This window comes from Vespa mandarinia, chromosome 13 (genome assembly GCF_050613455.1).
Source record: "Vespa mandarinia isolate Hongniang chromosome 13, ASM5061345v1, whole genome shotgun sequence".
Lineage (NCBI taxonomy): Eukaryota > Metazoa > Arthropoda > Insecta > Hymenoptera > Vespidae > Vespa > Vespa mandarinia.
Genome location: NC_140822.1, coordinates 4,877,678 through 4,905,119, shown reverse-complemented (window position 1 = coordinate 4,905,119; position 27,442 = coordinate 4,877,678). Strand labels below are relative to the sequence as shown.

Here is a 27,442-nt window from a genome sequence, read left to right as displayed (position 1 = left end):
AAAACTATATTACATAAATCTTATCAAAATACCACGTATAATAATACACTAGTCGATGCATTTAAGAATTTATTCGATTAATACACATGAATATATAAACAACGACGGACATTATGCTCAACATCGTATAAGTCTGACTGAGGTTACCATAAATATCAACATATCCACAGATTAATTTTAACAAAATATTATACTTAATTATCAGACAAAACAGATCTAATTCCTACTTTGAAAAGGAATGATTAAGTATATTATGTACTATGCACCATCTTTGATTTTACATCTTCATATAATGGATGTAATTTTCTTACAAAAAAAAAAAAAAAAAAAAAAAAAAAAAAAAAAAAAAAAAATTGAAAAGAAAAAGATCTTATTTCTTAAAAAAAGAAAATATAGTACAATAAAAATATTGACGTAAATGAAGAGACATTAAAAAAAAATATATTTTTTAGTACATATTTTACAAATACCATTTATTGTAACGCTCTTCAACAAGCATTTGTTTATTTTTATATTCTTGTCTTTTTTTGTGTATATATATATATACACATATATTTCTTTTTTTTTTTTCCACTTAAAACCACGTGTGAATACCTGGTTATACACTTTTTATAACAACTTAATTAAGACACCTGTGTTCTGTATATGTGCCTTTCATACTGATATTGAAAAACAAATAGAGAGAAATGACGCAACAAATTATTATTATTATTATTATTATAATTATAATTATATAATAACAGAATAAATATAATGATAATATCTATAAAAACTTAACAATGGTTACCTTGTCCACCAATAACCACTGAAAAGATTTTATAGTACTTGAGACCTTTCTGAAAAATATACTAAGCACCTCTACCTTTCTTCATCTTTCTAAAATTATTTTCGTGCTTATTAACTACTTATTTAAAGTAGCCCTTTTTCTCTTTTCTTTCTCTATACACAATTAATTTAAGTTATATTAATTATAGCTTATGTATATAAACTAAAGCTTTGTGCTTGGCACATTCTTTTATAATTTATGTAACACATTTCTTTAAAAGATTACCGTGATCCAAATCACCAAAGCGAAAGTTCATATTTTAATAAGAGATATAAACAGTTACAACGAAGATTATGTTTGTACAAAAGGAACTTTTAAAACTTTGCATACGAGTCGTTATTATTACTAAATTCTATAGATACATATATACCTTTGTTTCTCTCTTTCTTTCTTTCTTTCTTTCATTACTGTTATCTCTTAGCGAAATAGTATATCACGATACTTTGTAAAATTTAAATCTTCTTTGACGACTTCGTAGATTTGCAATAAAATAAAGTATTACATTTGGTATTGATTTTTTTTTCTTTTTTAAATAATTTTATACTCGCAAAATGTTTGCTATTTTCTTGACGCCATCGCCAGCTAAGATATCTCTATGATTACCTGGTAGTTCTTCGACTTTAACTTTTTGCCTACAAATCTGTAAAAAAGAAGATAAGTGTGTTGAAATTATATATAAAAAGTAAAAAATATAATAAGAATAGATTTTACATAAAAATCATTACCTCTGAAAGGTCATAATCGTAACTCAATGCTACAAAATTGTCTTTGGCTTTGAGTAATGTAATTTCACCCTTAAATTTGTCATTAGGTTGATAAAGATTAGCAGCTCTTAATTTTTTGTAAAATAATATTCCAGCGATTTTTAATTCCTCTGGTTTAAATGGTGTACTACCAATTACTTCTAACATTTTATCTAGCATCTGTTTCTCTGTTTGTGTGTCTTTTAAGATACTATATGCCTGTAAATATTATATTTGATATAAATAAAAATATAAATGGTATCATTATAATATATATTAATATTAAAAATTTTAAGTTTATTATATTACCTGAAGATAATTAATATCCTTTCTAAATTGTTTCAAGAAAAATGCTAAAGCTTTTCGACGACCATCAGATAATTCATCTTCATTCATCTGAATACCTTGTTTCCCAATTTTTTGAGTATGTGAAGTGATAAAAACTGGTGAACCATCAAGAAGAGTTAACACAACATTTTCTCCAGCTTTTTCTAATTGTAAGCCCATTTCAAAAGCTATACAGGCACCAAAAGAATAACCTGTTATATGGAAGGGACCTTTTTTCTGTACCTGTTTCATGATCTTTATATAGAATTCAGCTAATTCCGATATGGAATTAAGTGGAGCATCTTGGGTACATTGAAGTCCCCAAACAGGTCGTTCTAATTGAGCAGCTAAAGTTTTCAGAGGAGATATAATTCCTTCTATAGCATGAATCAGGAACAATGGTGTACCCTTTGAATTCTTTGTCTCTAATTCTACAAGAGAGATCTTAGGTACAATTTCTGTTTCATAATATTGGAAGAGTAATTCGTCTGTTATATTTTCTGAGATATTATTTACAGTTGGAGCAGCATCATTCGTATCTGCATTATCAGATGACAATTCCAACAATTTGCTCAACGTCAAGCCACGAATCTCTTGAGCTGACAGAACTAAATCGTAATTTTTCTCAAGAGTTTGTTTTATTTCTGTACCCATCAACGAATCCATTCCTAAATCAGACAAAGTGTTATTTGGATTAATTGATTTTAGATCTTTGATTCCTAGAATATTTCCAACAGCTTGAATGAGAGTCACTTGATTTGTTTTATCTGTCGATTTATGTTTCTCTGCTAAAACTATTGACGATAGAACAGGATGTAATTGTTGAAGAAATACGTCCAATGTTGAGAGACAATTACTTATACGTTGTGGAACTGTACCACCAATTTCTGTATCATTATCTCCAATATTTTCTGTAAAAAAAGAAAAGAAAAAAATAATATCATGTTAATATTTGTATAAGCATTATTGTATATGTTAAAAGTATATTTAGACTTTCATAAGAGATATGATCATACCTAAAATTAAACCAACATCACCAATGGCACCCCATTGAATAGCCAAACCAGGTAAACCATTAGATTGCCTCTGTTCTACTATTCTCTCCATTGCTGAATTAGCAAGACCATAATTAGTTTGTCCTAAATTACCTCTTCCACAGGATATCGATGAAAAGACAACGAAGTAATCCAAAGAAGGACAATGTTTCCTCGAGGCTAGATCTAAATTCTTGGTGCCATCGATTTTAGGTAATGTAACATTTTTGAAATTGTTTTCGTTAAGATTTTCAATGAGAGCGTCGTTTAAGACAGCAGCCAAATTAAATATGCCACCAACAGGAGCTATCTTGTTACTTTCTTTTATTAATTTCTCTGCACCAGCTGACGTAGTAACGTCAGTTGTAGAAATGACAATATTTGCACCGCATTCACGCCAACGTCGAACGCATAATGCTTGATATCCAGTACGTATACCTGATCTTGACGTCAGAACGACATGCTTGGCGCCTCGATTTATCATCCAACTTGTAAGTTCTAATCCAAATCCACCAAGACCTCCAACAAGTATATATGATTTGTCTGGATTCATATATGTTCGTGGAATAGCTGCTACAGTTTTTGATAATGGTTGTACAACCTTTTGTGTTTCTTCCTCACGAATCTTTAACATTACTTTGCCAATGTGTTTACCGGTAGCCATGAATCTAAATGCTTGTTCAATTTGTTGTTCCAAAAAGACAGTTGATTGGAGTGGCTTCACAGCTCCATTCTTAATTCCTTCGCTAACCAATCTTACTATCTCTTTTTTCTCTGAATTATCAGTTTCAAATAATGCATCCAAAAGTATACCATGGAACGAAGTATTTTTTAAGAAAATAGACATTCCTAGAAGACTATTATTTGCTAAATCAAATTTGCCAATTTCAAGGAATCGACCATCCCTTGCAAGACATCTCACACTAGCCTGTAATTTTTCTTCTGCCAATGAGTTCAGAATAACGTCAACTCCACGTCCATTAGTTTCAGTTAGAATCAGCTGCTCAAAACTAGTATCTCTTGAGTTACCAATATTTCTGTTGGTCAATTGTGGGAACGTCTTCTTTAAAAAGTTTCTTTTCTCTTGAGATCCTACTGTAGTGAATACTTTACATCCAGCATGTAAAGCTATCGCAATACTTGCTTGACCAACTCCTCCACTACCAGCATGAATCAAAACAGTTTCACCTGGTTGTAATCTACCACGTACAAAAAGTGCATAATAACTAGTTGCATAGACAACAGGAATAGTTGCTGCTTCTTCTAAAGTCCACTTATCGGGTACTTCCCACATAAACCCAGGATCTGCTAAAACAGTTGTTGCTAATCCTCGGGACGCTACCATTCCCATGACTCTTCGTCCTTTGGTATCTCTACCAGAAAATTCAAGACCTAAGATACAGTCTTGAGAAACGATATTACCTGGTAATGCATCTGTTTGTAACTTTCCAGTGGCCAACATAATATCTCTATTAAATATGTAAAGGTATATTAAGTTATTAAACAGAATGAATAAATAAATGAAAAATCTCAATCGGGAACTCACCTAAAGTTTAATGGAGCATAATAAACACTACACATTTCATTGTTTGGATATTTTTCAGGTTGATAATAACTCAAAGAGCTTTCGATCCATCTTAAACTTGTCAAATCACCTGTAATTAAACTATTAATATACGCATGTTCAACTTGTAGAGACGATGCATCTTTCTGTTGCTCCAAAGGTAAATGACGATAACTTCCCCAATGACCTCCTTTCAATACATTGGCCACTAACTGCTTATTCAATTGTTCAGCGTAAGATCGTGAAGTTAAAGAAAATTTCGGTGCATTTTTGTCTTGAATGAAAACGTAACGAGTGTTGTTTCCACCACTCTCAAAACGAAGACAATTCATGAAACCGATTAAACCTATAAAATGAAACAACATTTGTATCATTATTTATCAATCCTGATTCATTAACAATAATCATAGAAGATACAGGATATCATAAATAAAATAATACGTAATTCATTTTTATAAATGAAGAAATTGCAAAAATTCAATTTTTTTTTAATAAAATGATTAGTTTTTATGAAAAACAAGTTTTGTCAATCATCCTGTATAATCTCATATATAATTAAATAAAAAATAAATTTACCAAGTAACTCTTCTCCTTGACTAACTAAAAGAACTTCTTGGCCTTCTGTTTCAGATTTATTCAATGCAGCTTTAACTCCTTCGAGCCATGAGAAGTTTTTTTCGGTAATTTGTATAATTATTGGTTGACCTTTCTCTTCGAGTTTCTTCAAAAGCACATAAGTCTTTCCAGTATTAACTTGTGTACTAACGACCATTAATCCAGTACCTTTCAATAGTTTTACATCAAAATTTCCAGTCTCTTCCAAAATAATGAAACCTCCATTTTTCAATGAGTTAGATAAGTTTCCTAGGACGGTCAGAGATTTATTACTAAGTACATCGGCTGCTAATACAAGATGTAAATCCTGTCCAGCAGGTGAATTGTTTATATCTTTAGCTACAATCTTTACATTAGATTGATCCAAAAATGTAGCATAATTATCTGGCGAAGTGGTTATCAGTTGTAAGTCAACCTATAATAGGAAAAAAGATTGATTTATACAATTTTCTTTATTTTTATACAAGATTTTAACAAGACTATCATTATTATACACACAAATATTCCAGGTTCGTCGTACAAAATTTGTAACACCAATGATGACAATAACGCTTCCGCCGGTCTTTCTCCAACTACTTCAGCTATTTTCAACTTCATACTTAGTACATTTTCGTTTACAATACCCAATAAAACATTTAAAACATGTAACTTAACTTTGTCAGGATCTTCAGAAAGAATTTGATAATTTTCATACGGTATGAAAGTGTATCGTTCATGTTTGAGTGCTGCTTGAGTTTGATGTCTCCTTGATGTTAGTGTTGCTTTCAAACCTCTAATTTCAACACCACCTGACTTAATGCAAGAAATATTTTTATAGTTATAAACTGGAAGACTTCCTCCTTCTTCTGGTAGTTCGTTCACCAATTTCAGATGAACGGTAGGATCAATAGAAACATATTGTATACGTGTTGGAATATATAAATCTTTTACATCCTTCCCAATTATAGATAATTGAAGCATCGTATCCATAAATGAAATCCAATTGTTATTCCAAGAAAGTTGTCCTTTGACTCCTCGATTGTCTGATAACTTAATACCTTGGAAAATGCCACTGTAATCGTAACCACGTAACCTGAGATCCTTGTAAACGTCTTTTGTATTTAATTCCATAAAGGCAGGTGTATCTTGAGTGTCAGGAATTGGTAGGTTCAGTTGTTCTTTTTTAATGTCATCTGGCAGATGAATTTTACCAGTAACTACAACTGATTCTCCTTCACAAATCTCAAATTCACCGCTACCATCAAAAATGTTTATCAGGAACCTCACTGTGCCTTGTTTCTGAATGATCGTACCACGTTGGAAGCGTACATTTTCAAAAATCACTGGCATCTGTTGATAATCAGTATTGTTCAGTTTTGCGAATGTTTTCCATACGATCGTTAAATAACCAGTTGCAGGGAACAAAATTCTTCCATCAATCATATGCCCACTAAGATAAGCATCTGTTTCTTTGGATAAATCAATTTCGACGATACTTTCTCCAGAACGATTTACATTCTTTGAAAAATTAGCTACACTCCATGAGGTCGAGTGATCCCATTTAACAAGGGAATTTAACATTGGTGTGCCACGACCAACAGGGTAGTTTATAGGTGGATACAATTTGGAAATTTTGGGTTCAGCGCCTGCGGCATATAATTTTCCTATGTTGCTTAAAAAGAAGCCTAAATTATCCTTATGATCTCTTTTATGAAGGGCAATGCTTGTTACAGTTGGAGGTAAAGATCTGCGTAAAATTGCTTGGAGCAAGCAATGAGGTGCAATTTCTATAACAATTGCATTTTCTGGTACATAAACTAATCCTTCTTGGAATAATACAGGCGATAAAAGATTGTTCACATGATATGCAGCTGAGCTAAGCTGCGCGAGTGGACCACCCCAAGCATTCTCTGGTATAGAACTCGAGATCCATCTGGCAGAACGTTGTTTTGGATTTGGAATAATTTTCTCAAGTACTGTACGTAATTTTGGTCCAACTGATGCTATGTATTTGCTATGGAAAGCAATACCAGAACTGTCAACAAGTTTACTGAAGATATTTTGGCTCTTCAATTCATTTACGAATTTAAGAATAGAATCTGCTGGGCCTGAGATTGTTATGGAATCGGCAGCATTGTGACAAACCGGTGATACATCAGGTGGGCAAAGTTTTAATGATTCCTCCCAGCCAAGACCAATTGCAGCCATAGCTCCAAGTGGTAAGTTAGATTCTAATATACATTTGCCTCTCCAATATGCTGCTAAGACTGTTTGTTCAGGTGTAAAAGTACCATCGGCATATGCACAGCCTAACTCTCCAACAGAATGTCCAATGATACCATCTGGATGTATATCCAATAACGTTAATAAATCAACAAAAGCAACCTGAATAGCAGCGATTGATACAAAAGAATTCAATACATTCTTAAATGTTTCATTTGTTCCATGTAGAATGAGATCTAACAGATCAATTCCTTCTGGTTTCAATACTTCAGCGCAACGTTGCAAACTACGTTGGAAAGTTTCGATGCATAATAGTTCTTTTCCCATACCTGCCCATTGGGAACCCATGCCAGAAAATATAAACCATATAGGTCGTTCAGATGAGCTATTATGTTGGTCTACTTCACGAATATTAGAGTTTCCTAATACTTGAAATCCACTTACAGAATGTCCAGATATATTATTAGCATGTATATCATGTATTATTGAAATAAATTCATCGTCCTGTTCGTGTTCTTTGATTGTATCTAATAAAAAGTTAACAGCTTCTTCGGTACGGCCAGATACATTTACAAGTTTCGGTAATTTAGTTTCCAATACTGGTGATAGTTTTGGCTTTGGATTACTACGTAAAATAATGTGTGCATTTGCTCCACCAAAACCAAATGAATTCACTGCTGCTAAGCCACCTTTCCATGGTGTTGGTTTGTCAACGACCTGTATCCTTCCATCCAACAACGCAGGTATGTCAGGATTAGGATTATTAAAATGTAAATTGGGTGGAATAATACCACTTTCCATTGCAATAAGAACTTTTACAATTGAACATAATCCACTGGCTGGTTCAGAGTGACCCATATTTGATTTAACCGATCCAACAAGCAAAGGTCCTTTCCTGTTCTTACAAAATATATCTACAATCGAATTGATTTCTTGTGGATCTCCTACTTTCGTACCAGTTCCGTGAGCTTCAACGTAAACTACATCAGCTGGATTAACACCACTTTCTAAGTACACCTCACGCATCAATTTATTCTGCATATCCCCGTTAGGAAAAGTAATTCCTTGAATCTTCTTACCATCCACATTTGTTTTAGAATTAACAATAGTGGCATAGACTCTACGAGCATCCTTCGATTTTTGTAACAATATTGCCACAGCTGCTTCTGCTCTTACATAACCATTTCCATTAGCATCGAAAGCTTTACACATACCATCCAAAGATAACATGTTTAATCTATGGAACTGTAGTGAACTTGTTGGCTTCAAAAGTAGATTACAACCACCGACTATAGCTGAATCACATTCTCCAGATTTTATTGAAGATATCGCCTGATGCATTGCATATAATGAAGATGAACAAGCTGTGTCTACTGCGTAACTGGGTCCTTGGAAATCGAAAGTGTAAGAAATTCTATTGGGGAACATTGCCCGGCAACATCCAGTCAAACCATATCCTGTTTAAGTATATATATATGATATATTATTATATAATATTATCCAAAGTAATCTAATGATTTCTAATAGATTGTAAGCATGACACAGTGATAATAATATTTCTTATTAAAAAATAATTGCTTTGGAGATACAAGAGTTACAATCTACACACACACACGCGCACACGCACACGCACACGCACACACACATACACATACACATACACGTTATCATATGTTGTGAAGAAAAAGATATATATATATTTTTTTCTTCACAACGTATGATTTTGAATAATCTTGAACTTAGGCCTTGTCTCGAAAATTGCTATCACATATAAAAATATGAAAATGATCTTCATAATTTTATAATCACCGTTTAACATTAAAAAAAAAAAAAAGAAAGAAAAGACAGTTATTTTTGTATCATTCAAGTTTAGTTGAAGAGATTTGTTTTTTAATTCTCATACTTTCGGAGATACTTAAAATAGAAATAATTGCATACAAAGTGACTCAAGGCAAGCAATTAATCCGAATATCTTCTATAGAAGATAGAAAGAAAACATTTATGGTAAAAATAGTTTGAATTTGAATGAACTATAAAGTTTTAACTAATATTTTTTGTCCATCTTTAAAACAAATATCAGATAGTAGGATAATTCGTTTTAAGTCATTCTGTATATTTCTAATATGTTTAATAATTTTATTACTAATTGTATATAGGAATTAAATGTATATAAGATAGAAATATCAATAAATAGAAGATTTCTATAGACACTATTCATACTTCAACAACATGAATTAGATGTGTGTACACACCATTGACGGTTTCTGGATCTTTTGTCCAATATTCATCAGATTCCGAAGAAGAAACACCAATAAATACACCAGTTCTTGTGCCTTTTAATGAAACAGGATTGATGCCAGCATCGATAATAGCTTCATAAGTTATTTCCAAAAGCATTCGAAGTTGTGGATCCATTACGTGAGCTTGTTTAGCATGTACGCCAAAGAAAGTGGCATCAAAGGATGTAAGATCTTTAATTTTCCCAGTTCTAGTTGGTAAACCATATATACCAGAGGTCCAACGACGTTCATCGTCTGTGATTAAATCAATTCCATCGAATAATTGTGTTTTAAATTCTTCTATATTAGATGACTCTGGTAGACGACCTAAAAAATTATTTAAATTAGTTATAAATACAATAAGAAAGATATCAGTATAACAAAAATTAAAAATATACTCATACAAATAATTTGGATTTACCTGAGAAACCACTTATGACAATATCCTCATTTACATTACGGGGAACTCCATTTGAAACGACTGGCTCCCGTACGATAGGACTGTTAACACCTTCGAATCGAGCAGGCATCTTTGCAGTTTATTTTGTTCTTTTTGTTTAATTATACACACTTCTAGGTTTCTTGAAGTGTCTGGATAATTTATTGAACGTGGTAGCCTAGTGGACAATAGGCTGAAAATTAAAAAAAAATCATGATTAGATGATTAGATAAATTTAATTTCATTTAAAATAGTAGTAGTAGCAATAAAAGTAGTAGTAGTTTATCGCTTTTATAAAAATAAAAAAAAAAAAAAAAAAAAAAATATCTTGCTCTCTGTATCTTACATTCTATATCTTAACCTCTAAAATCTATCAATATGTGTGTTTTGAGCATGTGCGTATTTATAATAGTATAATAGTAGTAATTTATTTTTATTTATATTTTATTATGTATATTTAAACATAATTATCTTTTAATAAAAGCAATATATATATTCATTGAACAGAGATGAGCTAAGAACCATCATTGTCTAATATTTTTTTAATTAAAAAATGGTTTTTGCTTGTTACGTATAAATTAATGAAAAATTATGATAATTTTTTCGTAAACAAGCTAATTTTGTTGGAAAAGGTTGAAATATTTATTCTTTCAATTATGAGTATGTATTATCTACACTATTTACATGTGCGCATTTTATCGTATCGATCTTGCGTGTAAATGTACGTATGATATTATTATCGTTTTATAAAAATATATTAAAAAAGAATAAATAAAAATTTTTCTTTTAACTTTTATTTTATCATAACGTTAATGAACCATTATTATTACATTATTGTTATAAGGAAAAGCTATAATAAATAGATGATCATAATAATTTATACATTTATAATTTATACAAAATTTATATATTTAATGTATCAGAATAATGATAAATATAATAAAAAAAGAAAAATGTTTTAAAAGCAAATACGAATCAATTTTTTTGCTACCAAATATTTAAACATTTTTTAATTAATAATTAATAACTGATAAATGTATAATTCATGACATGACAAATAGAGTTTAATATAAAATTAATAAATATTAAATTATCATTGCTGCACGTGTTAACTGATTCAATCAAGTTCACGGCCGTCGAAATTATAAGAAACTTGTCTTATCAGCATAGAATTATCATATACATATATATTTTTATCTTTTTTCAGATTATGAAATCATAAACATTACTTGATAAAACTGTAGACCAAACTATTAATTTAAAAAGTTTCTAAAAAAGTAACTGATATTTTAAATTATCTAAGAATTTTTATTTCACTTTATAGGTACGAATATACGTATATACATAAGGAAAAAAATATTATATATTTCCATAATTATATAAACAATTTTTCCTATCAACAATATTTTCAACGTTATCAATTGTTAACATATCTATTTAATGTTTTATGTAATTGATAAAAATGTAAAAATACAAAAACTGTTATCAAATTGCTTTGTGTATTTTTCACATAAAAAGAAATTCCAATATCGTTTAGGGGAACAGTAAATTCTATGACGGTCAACAAGTCAATAATTAATAATATAGAAATTTAAAAAGTATTATTACATTTCTGTATATTATATTCTATATAAAACTTCAATAATATTATCTTAAACAATACAAGATTAAAACAAAAAATATATTATTAAAAAAAAAAAACTTTCTTTTTTTTTTCTTCTATTTTCTTTTATTTCTTCTTCTTTTTTCTTCGAATATAAACTTTTATAGATAATAAAAAATTGTTGTTACATTAAATCAACAAGTTAAATAATTTTAATCGATATTATCTTCAATATAATGTTAAAAATAAAAATAAGAAAAATTAAACATCCACGTTAAGAGAACAAACGATTTTTTTTTAAGTTTGAATTTTTTTCAGCTTGCAATAAGTATTTACGAATCCTATCTACATTATCTAAGAGAATATCGACTTTTGTTTTTAAATTAGATTTTTATTAAGTAAAACGTAAAAAATAAATTTGTCAAATTTTTAATGTCTTATTTATAAAATTTTCTCTTATATATGCGTGTGTATGCGTGTATTTTTTATCTTACATTATTACAGATAAGAGTTAATTTTTGACATCGAACAAGGCATCATTTATAATTAATACTAACTTTTTTCATTCTTTCCCTTTTTGCATATATTTTGATTGAAAAAATTCTATGCTTAAACTTCAAAAAAATTCAAAGCACTGCACTCTTATCGATTCTTCGCATTCTTATCGATTACTGTCAGCAAATATTTAACTTAAAACTCATAAATTATGTATAACATGATCAATCTTATCTTACATTTCGGAGGAAAAAATATCCTTTAATCAATTAGATTATATTATTATTAATATTATTATTATTATTATAGTAATAGTGTAGTGGTACTAGTAGCAGTAGGAGGAAAAGGAGGAGGAGGAGGCGTAGCATTAATAAGTAATAATAATTAATTATAACATTACGATAGAAATTATATCGAGAGAAAAAAAAGGGAAAAAACGTATAAATAAAATAATCATTTCTTTTTTTTGTTTGGTATTGCGTTCTTAATGGTAAACGTTCATATCATTATTCGATACAACTTACGACATATATACGTATGATAATATTGTTATCTATATAATTACTAAGATGATAACGAATGAATTTTAAAAAATTTCTATTACAATTTCGTAATTTTAAGTAACAATTTATTGTACATTTTTAAAGGACTTTCGTCATAAAATAGTATCCGTTAATCATAACGTATAAATGTCACGTACATTACGAATATGTCGTGAACTGTTTGACCATATGAACTCTAATTTACGCCTACATGTTGGTAACATATTTCCATAAATCACGTGATCCGAAAACGTCCTCGAAAATTTTTCCTCAATAATGCATAATATAAAGATAATAGTGTATAATTATATACACACACATTCACACACATACACACATGTTTTCTTATTTTTCACTTGACATTAAATTAAAAAAATTCCATTTACGATAATAATTTGGTATACATACATACACACATATTATTGTACGACTTACAAAAATGAATGTAAACGAAAATTCGATAAACAAAAAGAAAAAAATAGATAATTATTAATTCATTCTATAAGGATCGAAAGATATTGTCCTGTTTTTTTTTGTCTTATTTTTATCTCTATTAATTTTAGAAATAAATATGAAAAAATTCGATTCCTTGATCAAAAGAAAGGATAATGATCAGTTAATGTATTTTTCAAATAACTGAATAACATTTTTTTAAATGTATGACTCTCAAGAGTTCTTGAGATCGTCTTGCTCATAATCGTAGATTAAGTTTCATAACATTCGATTCTCAATTTTTTTACATTTTTTTCTTTCTTTTCTTATTGCTTTCAAACAGTTATTAAAGATTCATGTAATATTCCGCACGTAAAAGAGATATTCATTTTTGCTGATTATAATGTTATGAAAGATGATATTGAAAAAAATATACTGTAAATCTCGACGAGCAAGAGTCATAAGTCAAATGTATGAATATTTCTCTATGGAAAAATATTAATCACGATACATGCATTTTTCACTGGAAATTCTGTTAAAATGTCATGTGCAATTCATTAATTAATAAAAAATTGTTTTCATCATGATTATTGTCAAGATTATTTATTATGTTAATTTGCCCTTTTAGTTTTTACAATACATACATACTGTATATTCCATGTATACATTACGCTTTTACGAAAATTATGATATTACGATAAACTTTCTCGAACGGATATAAATACATAAGGAATAAAAAATATAATTTATATATATATATATATATATATAACTCCACTTTTTGAATATTTTAAACTTAACTATCAAAAATCCTTGATAAAATCCTCACTTTTTATATTCACAATAAATTTTCCTAATTTCCGTTATTTATTATCATTAAATGACAAAATTTTGTCGGCCATCAAATAAAAAATAATTTATATCATAAGCTAATCTGATTAGCTCTATACTGTAATGTAAATCGTTGGAATAAAACAATTCAAACGTAATAACACCGACCTTTACCGATTCTACTAGTTTTACTGTTATATTCCAAAGATTTCTAAAAATTAAAAAGATTCTTTTTTTTTATTTTGTAAATGTATAATTGGTTATATATTAGAACTATCATAGATATATACTATTTACTTTTTTTAATATTTTCAGTATCCGATTTCGTAATAAAAATCGATTTATTACCTATGTGTGAATATAATAAATATAAGTAAATAAATAAATCAATACATATATATATATATATATATATATATATATATATATATATATAGAACCGTACGATAAATAATAGTAAGTATAAAAGTGAGTTTCAAACTAATAAGCGATTAGTTTTTTGTAATTTGAATTTTAATTAGAATTTAAATGTAATTGCAAAAAAATATATAGTTGATTATATTCCTTTATATGAATTAAAAAAAAAAAGAAAAAGAAAAAGAAGAACAAGAAATAAAAAGAAAAGAAAAACCCTGATGAAATAATCTAACCTCTATTCCGAATTACGATTTTCATTTTTTTATATATATAGAACTTTTATTAATATACAAGCAAAAATATACGTCTATACATTTAACGAGTTAAGTATATTAAGTTTGTAGTCTTTGTAGTCTTTTTATCTAATTTATTATTATTTATATTATTCCTTATTATTATTTATAGTCTTTTTATATAATTATATTAGATCAGTCCAAAAGTTCGTGCTCATTAGTAGCAGTTCGTACGCATTTTGGCGAAATATACATGCTACTAATGCGCACGAACTTTTGGACTGACCTGATAGTATTGAAAGTCTTATAATATGCAATATAGTATAAAAATATCATATCCTTGGTTTTACTCGAATTACGAATCTAAACGCTTGTCATTGCACTAAACGTTGCTTATAAAATTTCTATGTCTCCGATATATAAAGGTAAACTACAAAATTTTCTAAAATCTAACATCTTAGAAACTGAAAATGACATTAGCATAGGTTGAACATATTTTCACTTATTTTTATCATAAAATCATCTGCTCAACATTAAAATGGATTAATTTAATTTAATTTTGTAAATGTATTAATTGTATTAATTAAATGTATTAATTTAATTTATCGTGTGATATATTTTTTGTGTGAACATTACGATCTTTTATTTCGCTTTAAACCGATTAACAAAATTTGAGTATCAATTTTCATAAGTAAACAAGCAGGCAATCCGTTTACTTTACAAACACATCGTTCAAGCATATATATGAAAATCAATAGTAAGAATATGTAAGGAACTTCTTTTTCATTACATATTTTAAGAATACCAAAATACGAAACTTAATTTTTATGACAAATGTTTTTACGTACCAACACTGAAATGCAGACGTAATCCACGATTGATTTTGATTAACAAAATCTCATTTTAAAAATAAAGATTTTTTTTAAGTGATAACATGAACTATTCTTATAAAAAAAAAAAAAAAAAAAAAAAAAAAACCTTTTTCAAAAATTCGATAAATTTAATTCTTGATTTAAAGTATTATCTTTAAAATGAGATCTCGTTTCTTTTTTTTTTTTTTTTTTTTTTTTTTTTTTTTTTTTTTGAAATATAATTTCGAATAATGACGAAAACTGCGAACACAAGAGAAAATAAGCTCGTATACGTATTCATTTGTATTCATTATACATTACAAAAGATTGATTTGAATAAAGTTTGATATAAATTTTAACAATAATGATAATTACAAAAATATTAAAAAGTAATGTAAATATTACTTTACAATACCGATTAACATTGCTACCCCCTTACCTTGATATAATGTTAATATAGTAAATGCTATTTATTATTGATATAGAAAAGAATCATTTTTCGCTTATAAAGCGCAAAGAAGTTGAAATAGATAGTTCTAATAGGTTATAGATTAACTTTCACTTTTCATTCTTTTATATGACAAATTTTCTACTCCAGTTGTCTTTTTATTTCCATTGTCATATCTTTACTAATTTTTTTTTTATTCTATTAATTGTCCTATCATTTTCCTAAATTCCTCGCTCTTATCATTTAATTTTCTTTCTTTTTATTTCATTATCCCCTCTTTCTAATTCCTATTCCATTTATATCTCTTAACTTTACATTTAATTATACTTTTTATTCTCATTCTGCTTCTTCACTTCTTCACTTTTTCTCTATTTTATTGTATTCTTAATTGTAACTTCTATTTCTAATTCCGTCATACGATCTTGTCTTTTATTGACCTTCATATCTCTATATTCAATAAATATCTACGTTTACATATGTGCGCGCACGTATAATACACACACATTGTGTAATATTATTCTATAATATTATATACATATATATATAAAAGCTTTTTTTTTAAATTCTTTTTTTTATTTAACTGTACCTCTTCTTGAGATATAATTATTTTATATCATTAAATTGATTATGCATTGAACAACTGTTTTATAGAAAGCAATCTTAAAATCTAGTTCTAGATTATATTATTATTACTTTTTTTCTTCTCCCAATGTAGTTCATACTCAATTACAAAATAAAACTAGACACGTTAGTCTCATGTAAGAACGATATCAATTAATTCACCACATGCTACATTTAGATTACATATTTAGTACATAATATACGTGCTATTAGTTTGGTGCGAATGAAATGTCGGATTCTTAAGTGAATATATTAAACTGCATATCTTTTTTCAAAAACTGTTTATTTAATCAAAATATGCTCCATTTACTTCAATACACTTTTCCCAACGAGATTTTAATGCATAGATGCCTGTCTTAAAGAAATTCTGATCTTTAGAATCAATGAACTCTGATATGGCATTTTTCAGACTGTCTTCATTTTCGTACTGTTTAGCCCGTAAAAACAGTTCTAAATATTTAAATAAATGAAAGTTCGTTGGCGAAAGATCCGGTGAATAAGGTGGGTGCTGTAAAATTTCATATTTTAATTCATTTAATTTTGCAATTGTTTTGTACGACGTATGCGGCCGAGCGTTGTCGTGGAGAAGTATTGGGCCATGCCGATTAACAAGTGATGGATGTATAATTTTCAATTTTTCATGCATTTCTTCAATGTACTGGCAATACTTTTCGGCTGTAATTGTCATTCCAGTTCGAAGGAATGAGTAGTGTATTACTCCAGTCACATTCCACCAAATTGTAATTAAAATTTTCCGTAGATGAAGTGATGACCGTGGAGTATGAGCACAAGCCTCATCCCTATCAAGCCACCGAGCACACCTTTTCCTATTGTCGTAAAGAACCCATTTTTCATCATAAGTAATGATCCGATCGAAAAATGGATCTCAATTAAATCGGGTTAGCAATGATGAGTATACATTCAAGCGATCCAGCTTATTTCGCTCGGTTAGTTCATGCGCTATCCATTTATCCATTTTTTTCACCATGCCAATTTCAGAAAGATGTCGCAATATTGTTGTATGGTCAACTTCCATTCTGGCAGCAAGTTACCTTGAAAAAACAGTTGGATTCGTTTCCACCAATGCTTTCAGAGCATCATTTTTTACAGACATTTCGGGTCTTCCACGCGGTTCATTTTGCAGGGAAAAATCACCAGACCGAAATTTTTCAAACCAACGCTGCACTTTTCGATCGTTCACAGTATTCTCCCCAAACGCCTGATTTATATTGCGTACAGCTTTTGCAGCATTATTACCAAGTTAATACTCATATAAGAAAATTACACGAATATCGGTTGAATTCATATCGGTACAAAATTCAAAGCAAATAACAAAAGGGAACACTTTTGAAAAAATCTTCTTTGCTAAAATGTGACTCTGGCAATAGACAGTACGAATATAAACCAGGTTATGTCAAAAACAAAAGCATAACAAAAACAGGGAAACAAATGTTCACATTTAAAGAAAATCCGACATTTCATACGCACCAACAACCTAATATTAATTTAGTTAAAACATAGTACTTATATTACAGACGCTTTAAAATAATCAATTTTTTAAATAAAAATATATATATCCATTGTAAATAGAAGTGATTATTTATATAGTTCTGATACTTATTAAGTAAACCTTATAATGAGTTATGGGGCCAGAATTGCTTTGTTGTTGTTTGATCTCACAATTGTGATCAGACTAACGAAGACAGTTCTTTAAATTTAAGTATGACATTAGCAAGTCAGTTATTGAAAATTGCATGACAATTCAACAATATATTGAGTATTTAGCTGTTGACGATAAAGAGATCAAAAAAAAGTGAATTATGAACAGAATGTTAGAAATGTTACCATCCAAATTTCAACATTCTTTTATTACTTGGGATAATATTAATGGTGCAAATAAGAATCTAATAAGAGTATTTAAAATGATATTGTTAATGTTAAATATAATTTTTATGAAAAAATTAATGTCGAAAAAAGAATCACTGGAACTAAAGTTTTTCTGATAGGAAATCGAAATAAAAATTCAAAAGAAGTGTCTAAAAATTCTGAATCCAAAAGCTGTCTCTGAAGATTCAAATGATGATCTAACAATTTAGATCATTACGATTCTGATAACTTCATCCAACTATCAAATCAAACCAAATTCAGCATAATACTTTAAATCTGTGTAATTGTCGTATTCTGAAGATGCCTGCCAAATTCACAAATTATATTGTTTTAAAGTTATTGTTGTAAAGAAAATCAAGCATGTGTAACTACGATGGAGGAAATTGAAGACATTTCTGTCTTAAAAGCCTTGAAAAATGAAAAATAGCATAAAGAAATATTTGAAAAATTTAGATCTTTAATCAAAATAAAAACCTGGAAAGGAATAGAACTAGTAGAACTTTCAGAATAGATCTAATCTTTAATTTGAGTCTCACTAGACTCCTATGCCAGAAACAAGATAACTAGATTCAAAATCTAACTTGTTGCTTGAGATTTTGAATAAAAGAAAGAAATTGATTATTCTGAAACATTTAGTTTTAGTATTTATCTGTCAATTCGATTAATCCTTTCTAGTCTTATAACTTCAAACAAAATTGTACAGTTCTCATATTCATTAAGTAAACCTTATAAAACTTTTGTTTTATTCTTAACGCTTTGTAATTTTTAAGTCATATATTCATATATATATTTTATTTCATTTTAACATTACAAAATTAATTATCTATCCATATTCAAATGGTAATTTGCTAAGTATATTTATAAGTTATTCTATATAGTATAACTATACGTTATAAATTTACTAGAAATTAATATTATAGAAACTAGACTGTATATTATAAATAGAAACTTATAAGTTATAATAATATAATTATATATTATAAGTATACTAGTATAACTATATTATACTATACACTAGTACAATATATATGCATATCTATATATATTATAACATAATTTTCTATCTATATAAATTATAACATAAATTTCACTTATATAATTTTCTTTTCTATGAAGCAAATTAAATTACAAAAGATTAATATTAACTTCTCTTCCTCATTAGATGGTAGCACTTCTCATTTCCTTCTACTAATCTAATAAGTTTATCGACTTTTACATATTACCTGCCGAACAAATATACTAATATTATGTAAAAAAAAAAAAAAAAAAAAAAAAAAATATTATGTTTAATAAGGTAATCATCTTTCCTTTTTTTCAGATATTTATGTCATTATCTATTGTTTGTCTTCTTTCCTCTTAATATTTCATAATCTCTTTTATTTGATCAAATTATCCTCTTAAAAGTTTATTTCACTTCTCATTTTAAACATCTCACTTAATCTACTCTTTATTGCTTTCATTTTTTACTTTAAAAAAAAGAAAAAAAAAAAAAAAAAGAAAAAAAGAGAGAAATCATTTATCAAATTCTTTTTTAATTTTGCAACAATCGGACAAAAAAAAATTACACCTAACTTTACGACGAAGAAGATACTAGTCCAATCTAAAACCATTGCTAAAGTCAACCACATATGCAATCATAACATATTGGCAATCGACAACAAGATTCTCGGCTTTATATAATATACATACGTTAATGAACAACCGTAACGAGAAACCTCGGTTTAGATGCGTGCCTTATTTCTTAATTATTTTCCAATTATAATATCTTTTTTCGCTTTCGAATATCATTAATTTTGCTCCTGTGAATATTTTCAGTTTGCTTTTTGAATTCAAAGAAATAATTAAATGGATAAAAGTATTCAATATTGTTACTTTATGAGATATGATACCTGAAAGTCAAATAAAGATAATGCACGTATTTAATTATATTAACGATATATGAACGAATATATGCAACGAATATTATTTTCAAAACCACCAAAGCTTCTCTTTTCTTTTTCTACTCTTCTTTTTCTTTCTTTCCTTTCTCATTTACAGATTATTTATAACATATTACTTTGCCAAATGGCTTTTTCTCCCATCTTCCAAATGATAGATATATATACGTGCAAACATGAACAATTCTTTTTCCTTCTGCAACTTTTTTTTTTTTTTTTTTTTTTTTTTTTTTTTTTTTTTTTTATTATTAAGAAAAAAAAAGGTGTAAAAGAAATAAAAATTAATTTATAGGGATTTTACACACATACAAATATAAATACATATACGTGTATGTATATATAATAGAGCCAAAAAAGAAAATTCAAGGTTACAAAAAAATAATTGAATTAGATATTTTCTATTAATTTTGTAAAAGTATTAATCATTGAAAAAATGAATATCTATATATATATATAATAAATAAAAATAAATATATAATAATAAATAAAAATGATATATGATATAAATGAAATAAATGATATAAATGAATGATATAAATGAAAATATAATAATAAATAAAAATGAATATATATATATAAATAAAAAATGAATATATATATAATAATAAATAAAAATAAATATATAATAATAAATAAAAATGAATATATATATATATAAATAAATAATGAATATATATATATATATTCATTTTTTCAATGATTATTATGTATATATGTATGTATATATATATATATATATATATATATATATACATACATACATACATAAATACACGCGCGGCTCGCATGTATAAATTTTAATATTTTATATAAATATTTATTAATTAATATAATATAATAATAATATATAATTATATTAATTAATATAGTGGAAAGTAAAATTAATTAAATATAATTAATAATATTATATATATTTTAATATACATATATACCCTAATATTATATATTATTATTGTCAATATTGAGAATGATCTATTTTTTTTTATATATATATGCCCATCATTGTGGAAAAAAAAAAAAAAAAAAAAAAAAAAAAAAAAAAAAAAAAAAAAAAAGAAGAAGAAGAAGAAATGATTTTTATTTCTTTTGAAATTTATCGGAAACTTTAGAATATCGTTGATTGTATATGTTCTTGCATAAGATTACAAAAAAAATAAAGAAAGAAAAAAAAAGATGAAAATCTTTAAATGAATTATTAAAGTTGAAATCAAAGATCAACCACAATCTTACGACATAGACGTAATATTAAAAACATTCGATACATGGAATCATCATTATTGACTCATTTAAAAACTTGTTAGAATATGATGGTATATATACTATATATTTATTTAAAAGTTGTTAGAATATGATGGTATATGTACTATAAATAAAATATACGTATATGCATATTGCTGGTGTTAATTATACAGACAAGTGTTAAAGAAATCGTATGAAAACATACGTAAATCATTTGAATGAATTTTAACTTCTTATCTCATTGACTTTCAAATAAAACATTTTCTTTTTTTCTTGAAAAGAAGTTTTTTCAATGTTTCTTGCATTGATTAATATTTTTTAAACCTAATGCAAAGTTATGTTAGTTACTTTTTTGCAATCGTGAATATCTACATATAAATATAGATTTGTAATTTCATCAATATAAAAATAAAATTTTTTACTCCGATGATATATAAAAAGGTTTGCAATGAGTTAAAAAAAATGTTTAAAAAAATGTCAAAAAAAATTTGTGTTGTAACATATAGCAGAGTCGATTATATATTTAAATTATAATTATTTTCTTGCACAATACGGTTATAATACAGGTTAAGAGAACTTTCTTATATAATATAATACTAATATATATATGTGGTACCGTCATTATTAAAATTAACTTAAACTCATTTAAATACGTTTATACATATATATATATATATATATATATATATATATATCTGATTTTTTATTATACGTAAAAGAAAATCATACGGCATAAATAATGAATCATTTGAATAAATTTTAATTTCTAATCTCATAGATAAAATATATTTTTTTGTTTATTTTATTTCTATGTTCAAAATCAAGTTAATATATTGAACGCCATGGATGTCATTGCTGATCACCAACGCCATGATTAGTAAAAACATATAATTTAGAATAAATGTCAATATTTATAAATTTTTCAATGTAATCATCGTTACTACAATGGTATGAAGACCCCCAATGAAATAAATTCATTAAACATGATTATACACCTCAATTTATCTATTATATATAATATTTCATTTAACATGTTAATGACCAACAAATCCGTAGACATTAAAAAGCTTCAAAATAAAATTCGATCGCTGACATTGGAAAAATTGCAACTCAATTACATCAAAACGTCATCAAAAATCTAGGAAAAAGAAAATAGTATTGTTCGAAAAATGCTATATGTGCAATTTTATCGATATTCATATATAATTGTAGTCGATGACACTATATGTTACACTATATGTTACATACACACATATATATATACACACACACACACACAAAAGTTTCTTTTTTCTTTTTTTAATTTGAATGCTACATTTAAGAAAGAAAAGAAGAACGGTAAAACTTATTGGACTAAACTAAAATATCTAGTTAATTTATATTATGATCTATATAATATATACATATTATACATAAAAATCTATTATTGATATGAAAACCTTAATGTATGTATATATTTGTAATTTATCGAAAACTCTTATTGTTCAATGAAATTATGTCCATCCAAAGGTATAAATTACTTAATTTGTGATGATATTCTTATTATATAAATAAGAAAAAAATAAAAATAAAAAATCAAATTTTATATTCAACAAATAAAATTCCAATGCGCATGACTAAATTGATAAACATTAATAACATAAAATTCAAAATTTCTCTGTATGTTCACATAGAAGAAATATACTAGCATATATATATATATTGTATGTGTGTGTATATATAGGATGTATCATACATGTAGGACTCATGGCAACATACAATTAATGTAAGTCCTTGATGAATGTAATTCAGCCGTCTAATATATAGACGTTTATACGTGAATCGTTTTCCTAATAGACATCTACTAGATAAGAAAACATTTCAAAGATTAAGTGAACGTTTACGAGATACAGTTTATTATATCTAGAATTTTTGAAAGATTGAGAAATTTTTCTGATATGACTGATTCCAAATTTATATACAAACCGAAAGTATCTTTTTTTTATCATCTTCTATGAAAAGTAACAGAAACACAAAAATAAATATAACTTTGAGATAAGGTCAATCCTGAGACACTTTTTTGTATGAACTTTTATTCATCGTTTTTCTTTCTTTTTTTTTTTTTGTCTCCTATCCATTCGTAAAAACGGATTCTGATATTATAATATATCATATATATAGAATATATTATCAACTAATCGAAAAAGTATAAGACGAATAATTTCGTATACTACGAATAGCTTTTATATCGTATTGTTTTACTTCTTCTATTGTCTCTTATCTCTTATCATATTTCAAATGACCTAATCTCATCGTGTGCGTAATCAAGGAAGAAAATGATTCGCTGAATTATTACTCATTCAATATTATTATTATCATTATTATTTAAGACAATATCGTTTAATATCTCAGTTTAATTCCAATTAAGAAATATATAGATATTTTTATCGATTGATAAAAAAGTATCAAATAAATAAGATTTTTCATGTGGGGAAAGGGAAAAAGAATTTGTTTTTTTCTCTATTATGGCAGCATTCAAAAATGAACATTTTGTAATAATTAATGACATTGTATTAAAAAGATTTGATAATTTTACGATAAAAGAAAAAAAAAAATAATATTCTTTATTTAAATTGTAAACGAAAAAAATTATGAAAAATATTTATTTTGATACGAAAATGATACGCGAAATGATATTGTATAAACGAGTAATTTCGAAATATAAAAAAAAAAAAAGAATAAAGAAAAAAGACTACGCATAATTATTGTTATATTGATATATTAAATGCAAAAGGTTCGAATTTCACTCCAAAGAAATATCAACGACTTTTTATTTTATTATTCTTTTAAAATAATTTAATGTATTCCGAAAAAAATCATGTTAAAGATCGCATTTTTTTATTGTTTTATAATATATATTAGGGGAACCGGAAAGTAATGTCGTTTCTGCGCATGTCGATATTTGATTATGATTAAAAATAAAAACTTGTTAAAAATTTATTATTTTTAATTTAATTTAAGAAAGCGACATTACTTTCCGGTCCACCTAATATATGTGTAACGTAATCTTTTTCTCATATATTATACAAACTGAGCTAGTACTTATGTAAATGATCTGAAATAATGGTCTATATCTTATTAGTATTGATATTTTGACATTAGAGCTTAAATAATTTATAACATTTATTTTTCTATAATAACGAAAAAAAGTAAGTATATACATTTATTCTTGAAAAATATTAGTACTATATAATATTAAAATGTTAAAAACAGGATATTAAACAAAATATATCTTCTAATATCTCAAATAACACAATTTGATCATTTCCATTGACTCAAATTCAGTTCTTTTTCCTCGATCGATAAATACATATTCTCTAATTGTTCATATTTTGTAATCGAATATTATACTGTCATTCAAAATAATCGATATATTAATATCCCGAATATAAATCTAATTTATATCAATACGACTAATAATTAATTTTCTTTATATATATATATATATATATATATATATATATATATATATATAAAGAAAATTGATTATATATATATATATATATGAAGAAAATGTTCTGTATATAATACCATAATAAATCATATCAATTAACGAACATTCTTGGCCTCATAAACTACATATTTTTTTTTCTTTAATAGATATATCATTTCTCTTAAAACAATAAAAAAAATCGATCTTTTCAATCATTCGAACATTTGTTGAAAATGACAAATGTTATAATGAAGACTATAAAAATTATCGTTAAACTAAGTATAAACTCTTAACTAATAATTACTATGCAAATCAAGATACAAAAAATAGAAATAGAATAAATAAATAAATAAATACAAACAAATAAAAAAATAAAAACAAATAAAAAATAAAAATAAAAGTAAAAATGGCTTCTAATTTCTGAAAGAGAAAATTGCGCGTCCGACATGACGCTGAGATTATCACTGCCATGAACCATAATACTTGAAAATATCACTAGTTTATAATACGGTTAATAGCATATATCGTTTGAGTCAGACCTATAATATTATCCCTTTCTCTTTTATATATATATATATATATATATATATATATATATATAGAGAGAGAGAGAGAGAGAGAGAGAGAGAAAGAAAGAGAAAGAAGAAAAGAAAAAAGGAGAGAGAAAGAAAGAGAACATCTTTAAATAATAAAATGAAACAAATTTGAAGTTTATCGAGTACGAAACTAAACACACACACCATCGCCTATGCATTGTGTATACATACATACTTTGTATAAATATGGCGAATAGAAATTTCTGAAAGAGCATGTAATTATAAACGGAAAAACAAAAGTATAATCGACTATTACTATAATTTGTAATTTACGTTCTCGACGCGTGTTTCATCTTATTACTATTATTGATACGTTGCTCGTATACCGTTTCTCTATTGTCCTCTCTTTCTTTCTCTCTCTCTCTCTCTATATATATATATATATATATATATATTTTCCCTGTAAATCAGTTTATAGCTAATTTAATAGTTTTATAGGTTATTATAATTATGTACATATATATTTGCCGATATTTTCACATCGACAAATTTCCTTGATAGATAAATTGTCTCTAACTATCCATCCATCTCTCTCTCTCTCTCTCTCTCTTTCTCGCATTTCGTTACTCTTCTTCTCTGATAAAAAGCCCTTTTTATATTAAAATCCATAATGAAAAATATTTTTTAATATGATAGGTATACATGAATATATATATGTATGTATATATATGTATATGCTAGAAAAATAAAGTTAGTTCACTCAAGTATAGTATCGATCGAGAAACTCGACACTTTGTCATATCCCTCCGCGAAAACGAAAAGTAGTGCGTTTTTATTTCTTTCTTTGATATCACTATAATAACATTTCTTGAATAACTTCTATATATATGTACAATGTCATATATAATTTAATATATGATATAAAAGGAAAACAATGACATCGAATTATATACATACTATATATATATATATATATATACATCATACGCACAATAGGTTAGAGTCGTAGGTCCATATTTATAAAAACTCAAGGACAATGAGGGCAATGGCGAATATGAATTTAGCAAATTTTGTATTTATATACATACCTTATTGAAAGGTCAAAAGGATTAAAAATTTTAACGTATATTAGATAAAAACGGTTCACATTATTTGGGTAGACAGAGAAATGCAAATCTATCTCTTATCTACGTAATAATGACAATAGATATATATATATATATATATATATATATAATATAAACGCTTTTATATATATATTCATATACTGGAAAATACAGAAACGATCGATCGTTCTTCCTTTCTTTAGTTAGGCGTCTCTTCATAAAGCGCGAATTTGTACTGTTATATCTTTAAGCGTCTTCTAATCCATGCAGAAACTCTCTATCGAAAATCGACAATTTTTAGAAATATACTTACCTAAACGATATTATTTTATGAGATATGTAATGTTATAATTAAAGAAAAGAATTGGAATCGGATACTAGAAAGACTCACCCGATACGAGTGAAACGTAATATCCTCTCCGTTGTTTCTCTCTTTCTCTCTCTCTCTCTCCCTCTCTTTCTCTCTCTGTATATATTTGTATATATACTCTTTTTCGCTAATTTTTTTTTCTTGTCGTTCGAAGAACAACAGCAAGTCTTTTATATGTTTATTTTTCTATTGAGATTCTAGTTTAATAGCACACATGAGATGGCCTCGAAGACGACGGCGACGGCGACAGCGACAGCAATAGCGACGGCGACGGCGACGACGAGGACGAGGATGGTACACAAAACTCGACGCAGAACACTTCCTCTTTAATGGCGCTAAACTACAAACTTTACCACCGGCTTGTCGCAGAAGACTGGCTGGCGTCCGGCTCGG

At 26.9% G+C, this 27,442-nt stretch overlaps 1 protein-coding gene and 1 pseudogene across 1 annotated transcript; both read right to left on the bottom strand.

The window, feature by feature from the left end:
• Positions 1 to 554: 554 nt before the first annotated feature.
• Positions 555 to 27,442, bottom strand: FASN1 (Fatty acid synthase 1). Its single transcript, XM_035882134.2, has 10 exons — positions 27,071 to 27,442; positions 10,012 to 10,222; positions 9,564 to 9,917; positions 5,608 to 8,768; positions 5,071 to 5,524; positions 4,477 to 4,840; positions 2,913 to 4,399; positions 1,879 to 2,807; positions 1,552 to 1,788; positions 555 to 1,466 (listed from the first exon to the last, which is right to left on the bottom strand). Exons 2-10 carry the CDS (start codon positions 10,118 to 10,120, stop codon positions 1,365 to 1,367), a joined length of 7,197 nt encoding a protein of 2,398 aa, XP_035738027.2. The 5' UTR covers positions 10,121 to 10,222; positions 27,071 to 27,442; the 3' UTR covers positions 555 to 1,364.
• LOC146872617 (histone-lysine N-methyltransferase SETMAR pseudogene) lies at positions 16,789 to 17,190 on the bottom strand (annotated as a pseudogene).